Here is an 11988-nt window from a genome sequence, read left to right as displayed (position 1 = left end):
TTGGGCGCCCCCCCCGCGCTGCTACCCTACCGCCACCCCAAAGGGGGCCTAAGTGGTACTTTTCTATCACACAATAGGCCCGAAGTAATCCTCCACTTCAATCAACCAACTTGACTTCTACTAATAACATCCCCATCTATATCAACATCACTTTGAACAATAGACCCAAAATATCTAAAGCGTTCCATACCTTTTAATAATTTGATCACCCATAGTTACAATTCAATCACTAAAGCTACTACTACTAAAATTACATTTAATGTATTCAATTTTAGTTCTACTCAAACGAAGGCCTTTAAAATCCAATATAGACCTCCATAATTCAAGTATTTCCTAAGCTTTCTTTCTCGTCTTGACCACGAGAAGGATACCATTACCAGAAAGCATACATCAAGGTACATCCTTCTGTACATGTTCCGTAATAGCATCCATAACTAAAGTAAAAAGATATGGGCTTAAAGTCGATCCCTGTTGTAATCCAATAGAAAAAGGAACATATTTGGTCAATCCTTCTTTTGTTCGAACATAAATAACAGCTCTAGTATACACATCTTTAAGCTGTTAAATATAAGTCATATCAACACCTTTCTTCTCAAGAACTCTTCAAAGGATATCTCTTGGAACCTTTTCGTAAGCTTTTTCTAAATCAATAAAAATCAAATATAAATCCTCCTTATTATCTCTGAACTTCTCCATCAAAACTTGCCCGACATAAATCAAAATTGATTATGAGAAATCTTTGTAATACATCTTAACCTATGTTCAATTACTCTCTCCCATAATTTTAAAGTATGACACGTAACTTAATTCCTCTATAATTTGCACATTCTTGTGCATCCCCTTTATTTTTTAAAAATGGGACCAAAATACTCTTCTTCCACTCCGAGACATCTTTTTAGTTTTTAAAATAATATTAAAGATTTTCGTAAATCAAGAAACTCTCAAATCTCCTATATATTACCACACTTCAATTGAGATATCATAAGGTTCTACAGACTTTTCACTCTTGATTTTCTTTAAAGCCTCCTGAACTTCTGTTTTACACTTCTAATTATATGAGATGAGAAAAAAATATCGTCTACATGGATGGATTTCATGCACGTAAAACCTATTGCTCCAATCATAGCAGGCCAATACAATAAAACAAATGAGCATGACTTTGTTCACATCTATAAGTCATAATTGTATACATGCAAGGCAATAGAAAAAGGTCAAGTTCAATTACATCAAGCCATGCAGACAATAGCAGTATTTAAAGTTAAATCTTTCGTTGAGAGTTGAGGGATAAAAGCCACGTTGATTTCTCCTCAACACTGGCTTCCCTCATCTGTAGTTGAACGAGTATTGCAGAACACACAGTTATCAGTATTAAAATGGCAACAGAGCTAACAAATGCGATGATGTTTATCAAATTCCCCTTTTATAGTTCGCTCATGAAGCAAGCATGGCTGCATTTGAAAAGATAATGTAAGAAGGACAAATAACAAATTATGTAAATCTTCTTACATTGTTCATTTTCCATGACGGAAAAGTATATGATGCTCCAAGTACCGTGAAAAAATAGTGAGTCCAGAAGTAGTTCCCAACATAGCTAAAAATAATAATCCAAAGATTTGCCTGTAAGAAGAAAAGAGTTCAAGAACAAATAAAGGTGAGTGTTGCTGGTATCAATGAAGTTTCCAAATAGCTCGAGAAAATAAAACAAAGATAGAATCATGCGTTGCATAATTCTATGAAGAAATCTATTGTAAAGTTGCATTATTTACAAAGAAAACAATCCCACAAAGAATACATGGTTTTTAGCTATCAAGCTGAAATTTTCTCTATAAACACAAAAATTTTGTATCACGTTATAAATTGATACCGGAGTTAACCTAAAAACTCAATAGGAAAAGTAAATTTTTATTACACGAAAGAACATGACTGATCAAAACCTTGAAACCGAATACAAACATGAAAGAACACAAACAACCTGCTAGGCGTGAGGCAAGACAGTCAGTGGAACAGCAGCAAGGTGGCTTAGGAAAGGTGGCTGCAGGTTAGAGTGGTACAGGAAGGGCAGACACAACAAGAAAAAGGTGCAGGGAGAGAGTGATTGTGAGCCCGAGAGGTGTAGGAATGGAGGCAGCAGCAAGGGAGAGTGCAGGAGAGAAATCGGCCGCCTTGGAGCAGTGTAGGGGGAGCGGCGACAACTTTGAATAGTGTAGGAATGAAGGCAGCAACAAGGGAGAGTGCAGGAGAGGAGGCAGCCGCCTTGAAGCAGTGTAAGGGGAGCAGCGCAACATTGAATAGTGCAGGAGGGATGACGATAAGCAGGCTAGAGGGGGAAAGGGAAGCGAAATCGATGAGATAAACACCACCTTGGAATAAGATACAACTGGAGCGCCACTTATCCTCGAATATAACGCTAACAAAGAAGAAAATATTGGCGGCACGAAAGGTGAAAGCAAAAATGCCCTAAAACACAAAAAATAATATATAAATACTACTATGGTAGCTAGCGTGGGGCCCCCTCAATTAGGCGACCCTGTGGAGGAGCGATTGTGCAGTCCTCTCCTCCCTTAGGATGAATCGGTTAACATGAAACATCACCCAGTTCGGCAGTTGGGTTTATCGCGTCCCATGTCCTGTGTGGGGGATGCACTGAAGTCAGTCCCACATCTCTCGTGGGATCACACGTCTTGTGAGAGAGATACACCCGCGATAGTCTCCCGGGATTGGGAGAGCTTCGACCTCATTCATCAAAGCTTTTATCTGCACGTTGAAAGTAGCGAGGTTGTTGTAATCTCCACGGGTAAAGGGTCTTCAACTACGGTCCGAGAAACGCCTAGATCCCATTGGCGACTGTACTGTCCCCCAAAGCAACTGAGGGTTTTTCCCCACTTGCGAACAAACATCCATATCGATCCAATCATCTATAGGGTACCTTACTAAGCTAAATCAAGATTCTGTGCCAAGTGCATTATGTTGAATTCTCCAAATACAACCAAAGTTGGTTCAACCCGAATTGAGATGAGGATAATATGAATCTCTCTAAGTGGCGGCGGCTAGGGTGGGAAGTTGGTGAACATAATGTCCTGAAACTCTCCATGTATTGATTGTCCTATGTTTGATATCGGACCTTCTCTCTCGTGGTCCTCTATCATCACCAAGATTGATCCTCTCGATACCTCTCTATTGGCAAGGGTATCTCTAATCTCAAACTCTGCATAATGTAGAAGGGTTATGTGTGTGCTATCTTTGGTGAATGAGCAGGTGCTCTTATACCCATCATATTGAGTTTTGCGATCATACTACCATGATCTCCCCAGCAAAAGATGACAGACATCCATGGGCACCACATCACACTAAACTTGATCCTGCAGTTGGCTTCCAATCCAAAACTTCACGAGACAACTCTTGTTAATATTGATCATGTTCTCCATTTTAAACCATGTCAGGGAGTATGTGGTTGAGAATGTCTCTGAGTCGTGACGCTCAACTTATCCATCATCAGTACTAACCTACAATCTTGTTGCTACCTGATGATGATGATGATGCATATATTTCCATTCATGGTGCAAAGAGTGTAGAATAGATTGTGTTAATGCCATTGTTGCTCCTTCAACGCCTTAGTCTGAATGACTCGCTGAACCACAAGTATCTCGCCCTCTTCTGGTGGCAGTTGATGCTTACTCTTTTCTTCAGTTGCTTCCTTGTTGCTAACTCTCTCAACAACATCCTGCTCAATAAAAAAACCAACTAGCCTCATCGAGCAACTGGAGATAATATGCCCAAATCCATGGAAAGGTGCCTATTTAGGACTATCGTCAAAGCATAATCTAACACACTCCTGACCGATATTAGCTGATTAACACAACGGTTAATGATTTACATTATATTATTATTTAAAGTGGAAAGGTGTCTACTCGCCTCTGGTCAATATTCTACCGTTGGCACAATAATTAAAAATCTAATTATCACAATTATCTAATGTGATAGAAAAATATTTATGTGTGAGATACATTGACGTCCACTGCTTATACCATAAGAGATGAACTCCTCTTAACACATATATACAAGCATTCATATATACACTATTTCAATCTTCATAAAATACATTCTTTCTTATGAGAGAATTGTCTTCATCTACTAATGAATAAATATATTTTTATTGGAATCAAAATGACATGTAATAATATAATAATTTTATAAGTGAATCAATATGCAATTGTTTTATGCACGTCTCTTAACATGCATATTTCTAAAGGTCATGTAATAATGTGATAATTTTCTAGAAAAACTAATATGCAACAATTTATGCAGCAGTGTTAACATGTATACTTTCTCTGACGTGCAACTATTTATCATACATATTTTTCTTGTATAATAACACGAATAATTCATTGCAAATTAAATTTAACTAAACTAGAGCATAAATGGAATCAAACATACATTAAAAAATAATAAAAATTACTGAAATTTAAAAATATAATCACTCACCTTGATTTTTACTTGATTATCCTGCTAACTCCTTATCTTTATATCTTTTAGGACCAATGCACTTTGGTCTTAATAGATGTCATAATTTAATAATGTTTAACTAACCAAACAAAACAACTTGTATAATTACAACATCGAATCATTACCTTCCATGCCGTCAACTTTCCTAGATCCAATCCAAATTTTTTGTGCTCTCATATTTTTCAAATTCTGATTTTAAATTCCTAAACAATAATTAATACTAGTCAATTAAACATGTAGAATAAAAATAACATAATAAAACCCTAACCTTCGTAAAAGCATTCGGTTTTGGCCCTTACCCACACGAAGTTCCTCCCACACAAAGTCTTCTTCTTGCACAATAAAACTCACGCAGCTCTTTTACTTGATCCCAAACCCGAGGGCTCTATTCTTTCTTCTTCCCTAGCACGGTTCTCTTACTTCTTCACGCGAAGTTAAACGGTGTTACTCCTACACGAGACACTCAGCTTGCTTCTTCCTTCACGTGAGACGTCTCCCTCTAGGCCTAGGCACACGCAGAAAACTTTTACCTCTCCACCTTCGCACAGGAAGCGTGAGCGGCAGCTCGATTCTCCCTCTTTCGCGCGCAGAGTTTCCTCTTCTTTCCGCATGACTCCTGAGCTGCATGTTTCTTCCTCCCGCAAGCAGCGCTTCACTGCCCATCCCGCACGCCGTGTAGTTGACACGTCTTCTCCGATGCTCCTCTTTCTCCTACACACACGACACTCTCGACGCCATCTGCCCGCAAGGAACGTCGAGCCTCCCGCAAGCAGCGCTTCACTGCCAATCTCGCATACAGCGCTTCACTGCCCATCCCGCACGCCGTGTAGTTGACACGTCTTCTCCGATGCTCCTCTTTCTCCTACACACACGACACTCTCGACGCCATCTGCCCGCAAGGAACGTCGAGCCTCCCGCAAGCAGCGCTTCACTGCCAATCTCGCATACAGCGCTTCACTGCCCATCCCGCACGCCGTGTAGTTGACACGTCTTCTCCGATGCTCCTCTTTCTCCTACACACACGACACCCTCGACGGCATGTTCCCGCAAGGAACGTCGAGCCTCTGGCATGAGTAACACACGATCCCGCCACCGAATCTAATATTTTCTCCATACCTTTAGACTAATTGGTATTTTTTGTTTAATTAAAAATGCAATACACACATATTACATAAAGAAATAAAATTTCAAGCTCCACATATACAATTCGCTTGATAGCTCATGCACGTCCTGTAGTAACCAATTAAAAAATTATTAAATTAAAATTAAATTTTCTATGCCATTTGAAGAAGACGCGACACTTTCGGGGAATCAAAACGAAGAATTTAACCTCTTATTTTCTCTCATTCGAACAGACGGGAAAAATCAGGATTGAGAGCAAGAAAATATCATATCCGGACTCCGGAAGCAAATTTGCGTCCGGAGTTCAGTGGAAAATTGCCACGTGGCAAGTGGGCCTCACTGCAAATAAAAATGCTATCCACCCTCTGAACTCCGAACGCAAATATAATATTTTTTCAAAAATATCAGCCACAAAAAATTGCATTAAGCATTGTCATAAATACTGCAATCTAATCTGTAAAATATGTTTGCAAAGAATTCCCAGATGTGCACTGCTCATACAAAATTCCAACAATGAAAAACAGGGGCTGAAGCATTTTTAAGAACGCTGAGATAAAGATGCATCCAATAATCATATTACTAGAAAAGAGAAGCAAGCCATTTGAAATTAGGACCTATGAGATTAATACATTTTCATCCTTCTAATAGCTTATCCTTGTTAAGACAACTAGGATTAATCATTTAAAGAAACTTCAGCAAGTTAAGTGACATTACCTTTACCCAGTATCGATTACTCAAGCATCTGCTGCTATCCACCTTCATAAAAAATGCAACAAAGAAAGTAGGAATGAGAACATTTAAACCCTAAAGGTAGCAGATTAACGGCCACTGCAAGTTATAAATGATTTATGAGTTACAAACTAAAAGTACAATACATATTCGAATCAAAAAGATAAAAGAAAAAGAAAATTACAAAAATAATTTCCATAGTAATCTTCAGATATAAGTCATCATAAGTTTGCTTCTAACAAATTCTTACTCAGCCTTTGATCATTTTTTCCATCATTTCTCAGAATCAGTTCTCTGAGACAAGTTTCAGATACTTTCCAAAACCAAATTGTTATTTCCTTGTGGTTTCAAAACAGGATAAATGACAAGAGTTCTATATAATGAAAGCTAGAAAATGAGAGCTCTTAATCAACACATCTTATACAGCAATGCACTTCACCATCGAATTTCTCTAGAATAAATCACCGGTTATAGCAGCACTAACATACGATTTTTTTCTGGATTTTTTTTCTGGGCCATGGCTATATACCTTTATTAGCGCATTCAACATACAAATATTACGAGCCACCTTCTGTTAAAAAATATTATGGAAAGTGATAGATTTGATGATTGTATATGAGGAAACTTGTATATTAGGAAGCTTGAATATAGAAAGTTTAATAAATAGGTAACACAACTAGAGGAGATCTAATTGCAAGATCTTTCCTCTATTAGAGATATTCCTAATCTTTAGAGATTAGACAATTGTCGATTAAGTCATCCATCACTACCAAAGCTAAAATAGTTATATCATCAATTTCAGAAATTATCATTTTTAGATTGAGTCGTGTAAATTTGTTAGACATCGCAGAATTAATAAAAGGGTTAGTCATAGTTCTGATGTATAGATCTTGTCTAATTTTATCTAAATAGATTTTGATAGTTTATCACTTTTGTGCATATTTTTCTTGTATAACTTGGCTTCATTTTATGAAATCTTGTTCTAAGTTATTGTCATAACTTCCATCTTTTTTCGTTGAAATTAAAGTTAAATTCAATATTTATATTAAGATTCTGAGGGGTGATAATGACAAAGAATATTTATCTATACCTTTTTAGATATATATGACACAAAATGGGATGCTTCACCAATTCTCCTGAGTTGATACTCGATCCCAAAATAAAATATCTGAAAAGAAAAGTAAACATCTTCTTAAGACAATTAGAGTTCTTTTATTTCAAACTAATATGTCTAATAATTCTGGGTTGATGCAGTTTCTCCTGCATGATTTTTTATCAATCGGATGTCTTCTACTGTTTTATAGTACAATATACCCTACCAAGTTTTTTCTCCAACCAAATCTCTCTTTCCCATTGACCCATATATATTTGGGTGTTTTTATTTTATTCGTGGAACTTGTCAACAGGTTTCTAAACTAGATCCTAAATCATTAAGGTGCCTTTTTGGGATATTTTCGTTTGCAAAAAATGTATCAATATTTTACTGAACAAGATACCGTTCTAAGTTCTATTTCCAACCAAATCTATCATTCCCATTGAACCGTGTATATTTGGGTGTATTTGTTTTGTTCGTGATACTCATCAACGGTTTCTAAACTAGATCAATAGTTATTAAGATGTGTCTTTCAAAGATATTCTCATTTGCAAAAAAAGTACCAATACTTTTCCTCCCTCCTAAATAGGTACATAGTTCTTATTGATGTCACATTTCATAAAAAATACACCTCATTCTTTGTAGACTCATCGGTGTATAAATCCTCTCAAGATTTTGATGAGTTATTAATGATTTACATCATCAGTTCAAAACTCGATCCAGCTCTACCTCCACCACCAGTGGCTCAACCTAGGCCATTTATCACAAATGGTTACTCTAGAAGACCGCATTCCCCTGATACTAATCTGACACCAATATCATCTTGAATAATGAATTACCTCGACCCATAATCTGTTCTAGCACCTTATCTCTGTCTGAAGTCCATTGTCGACTAAGACACCCACCACGACCCATGCCAAAACAGTTATACCATCAATTTTAACAATTATCATCTTTAAATTGTAAGTCGTGTCAATTTGCTAAATATCATTATTTTTCTTCTGTTCTCAGAATAAATAAAAGAGTTAATCATAGTTTTGTGTTGGTTCATTCTGATGTATGAGAATCTTACTTATTTTATCTAATAGATTTCAATAATTTATCATTTTTGTGAGTATTTTTTCTTGTATGACTTGGTTTTACTTTATAAAATCTCGTACTAGATTACTGTCATATTTTCAATCTTTTTCTGCTGAAATTAAATTCCAATTGAATATTTCTATTAAGATTCTAAGAGGTGACAATGACAAAATATTTATCTACACATTTTTATACATATATGACACAAAATGGGATGCTTCACCAATCTTCCTGAGTCGATACTCCATCCCAAAATAGAATAGTCGAAATAAAAATAAACATGTTCTTAAGACAGCTAGCGCTCTTTTTTTCAGACTAATGTGTCCAAATAATTTTGGGATGATGCCGTTTCTACTGCATATTTTTTTATCAATCGGATGTCTTCAACATACCTAATAAGCTATATTTCTAACCAAATCTCCCTTTCCCGTTGAACCATGTGAATTTGGGTGTACTTGTTTTGTTAGAGATACTCATTGACAGGTTAAGGTGTGTCTTTCTAGGATACTCTTGTTTGCAAAAGGGTATCAATATTTTATTGAACAAGATACCCTACCAAGTTTTATTTCCAACAAAATCTCTCTTTCTCATGAACCATGTCTATTTGAATGTACTTGTTTTGTTTGTGATACTTATCAACATGTTTATAAATTATATACTAAGTCATTAAGGTGGGTACTTCTAGGTAACTCTCATTTACAAAAAGGACATCAATATTTTTCCCCTTCTAAATAGATACATAGTTTTTGTTGATGCCACATTTCATAAAAAAACTAATTATTTGGTAACTCATCGGTGGCTAAATCCTCCCAAGATTTTGATGAATTATTAATGTATCACTTCATCAATTCAGATCCCGCTCCAACTCCACCTCCACAACTAGTGCGTCAACCCAGACCACTTATCACTAATGTTTACCCTAAAAGACCTCATTCCCCTGATCCTAGTCTGGCATCGATATCATCTTCGTCAGCAAATCACTTGATGACCTTGATATACATATTGTTTTTCGAAGAGGTAAACATCAATGCTTCTATCTAATTTCCTCATTTGTTAATTATAATCAGTCAGCTTCTACTTCTTCCTCTCTTATTGCTTCCCTCGACTTTGTTGAGGTCACGAAATACGATCAACAAGCCGCATCTTAGTATGGGTGGCAGGTTGCGATGCTTGATAAGATGAATGTCTTAATTGAAAATGACACTTGGGAACTAGTTCAACCATCTTCTGACAAGAAGGTTGCTGGTTGTAGAAGGGTATTTGTAGTTAATTTTCATTCTGATGGATCTATAGCTCGTCTTAAAGCTGGTTGGTTGCTAAGAGGTAAGCTTAAATTTATGGGATTGACTACTGGGACACGTTCTCTCTAGTAGCTAAGCTGACTTTGATTTGTAAGTTTATGTCCTTGGCCGTTATGAATAACTGGTCCCACCAGCTTGATGTAAAGAATGAATTTATGTATGATGATCATTTAGAAGAGGTATACGTGGATCAAACTCCTGGATTTGTTGCTCAGGAGGTGTCTAGGAAAGTACGTCTTCTTTGGAAGTCATTATATGGATTGAAGCAAAGACTTTGGGCACGGTTTGGAAAATTTAGCCAAGCTATAGAAGAGTCTATGACGCAAAAAAGTAAAAGTTCTCACACTGTGTTTTGCAAGCAATCTGCTTATGGGATCATTTTATTGATGGTGTATTTTGATGACATGTTTATTACTGAAAGCGATATGCAGGGACTGTCATCATTAAAATAATTTCTTCAAAATCAATTCAACACTAAAGGTCTGGGTTCCTTAAAATATTTCTTGAGGATTAGGGCTTCAAAAAGCAAGAAGGGTATCTTTCTATTTCAATGCAAGTATGTTTTGGATTTATTAACAGAAACTAAAAAATTAGGGGTCAAATCATGCAATATTTCGATGCTTCATAATCAACAACTTGCCAAAGATAGAGAGCATTTTATTGACCACAACGATATAAGAATTTAGTGCAAAAATTAAATTACCTCACAGTGACTCGTCCTGACATTACTTATTCAGTCAGTTCATGTATGCTCTCACAGTCCATCATTTGTCAGTTTTAAAACAAATATTATGTTACCTCAAAGGAGCTCCTCAACAAGATATTTGATATCAAAATAATGGGCATAAAAATATTGAATGTTTCTCTAATGCAGATTGGGCAAGTTTTAAGATTGATTAAGGATTCATTACTGGATAGTATGTTTTTGTTGGTGGTAATTTGATCTCATTGAAGAGTAGAAAATAGAATGTAGTGTCATGATCCACTGCAGATATTGAGTATCAAGACATGATACAAGTTTCACATGAATTGATGTGGATCTCTGAATTGTTGGCCGAAATAGGTTTTAAGATGATAGTTCCAGCAAAAAACTGTTGCATTAAAATCAAGCTGCAATTCATATTGCTTCAAAAATTTTCTTCCATGAACGAACTAAGCACTTTAAGATAGACTGTCATTTTGTCCGTGAAATGATTCAGCAAAATTTTATGTCTACAACCCATGTAAAAACTGAGGAACAACTTCACAAAGACCCTTAATGGAGTTAGAACCACTTATATTTGAAACGAGTTGTGCATAATAAATATCTATGCTCAAACTTGAGGAAGAGTTTTATGAAAATTAATAGATCTCATGGTTGTAAATTAGGAAGCTTGTATATTAGAAAAGTTGATTATAGAAAATATAATAAATAGACAATCTAATTAGAGGAGATCAAATATTCTCTTTATGAGAGATATTCCTAATCTATGGAAATTGAAGTGTATATAAATATTTAAGATATGTTTTCAATTGATGAATAAAAGTAAAAGATAATTTTCCTTCACAAAAAAATAAACAACAAATTCCACAAGTTTTAAAGTTTTAAGTTGTTGAAATCAACCTAAATCCAAATAAATGTATTAGATTTTTTTTTTGCCTTGCCTATGAACATAATATGATGTGTGGTAAAGCAAACAAAACAAGACTTTTTTTATGTATATATTAAAGAAAAAGAGACGAGCATCTAATTCATACACAAAAATTTTAATCTAATTGTATATTAAAAATATTCTTCCAGTGGTACTAGTGATATAGAATGTAAGTGCAAAATTATGTTGCCGTAAATTATATATGTTGACCTCACTTTTGGTTGAGGTTTAGTCTTTCTCTTTAGTAACCTAAGATCTAACCATAGGACTTTCATATTGACTATTCTTAGAAAACTAGAAAAGGAACCCTCGCCATTAGAAACTCTAAATTCCTCTTTATTCAACTTGAAGTTCTACATATTGGTCCTAACCTCTAGCACTTAGTAGGTGGGGTCACTATGGGGGAGCTCAAGAAGAGTTCCCATAGCACTGTTTGATCTTAGGGTTGACCCTGGGTGTTGGCCTAGAGCTAAGACACTCACTAGCAATCACCTCACTCACAACCACTCACAAGCACAAACCAAAATTT

At 35.9% G+C, this 11988-nt stretch overlaps 1 protein-coding gene across 1 annotated transcript in view; it reads right to left on the bottom strand.

Annotated features, from left to right (window-relative positions):
* LOC110039207 (cycloeucalenol cycloisomerase) overlaps positions 1-11988 on the bottom strand; it is a gene marked incomplete at its 3' end in the record, with an annotated part of 35018 nt that overhangs the window by 3615 nt on the left and 19415 nt on the right. Inside the window, 2 exon segments of the mRNA XM_020744198.1 lie at positions 1507-1617; positions 6340-6381. Coding sequence (XP_020599857.1) covers positions 1507-1617; positions 6340-6381 — 153 coding nt within the window.

This window comes from Phalaenopsis equestris, unplaced genomic scaffold, assembly GCF_001263595.1.
Source record: "Phalaenopsis equestris unplaced genomic scaffold, ASM126359v1 Scaffold235839, whole genome shotgun sequence".
Classification (NCBI taxonomy): Eukaryota; Viridiplantae; Streptophyta; class Magnoliopsida; order Asparagales; family Orchidaceae; genus Phalaenopsis; species Phalaenopsis equestris.
The sequence above is the reverse complement of the archived record's forward strand: the minus strand, read 5'-3'. Positions and strand labels throughout refer to the sequence as shown.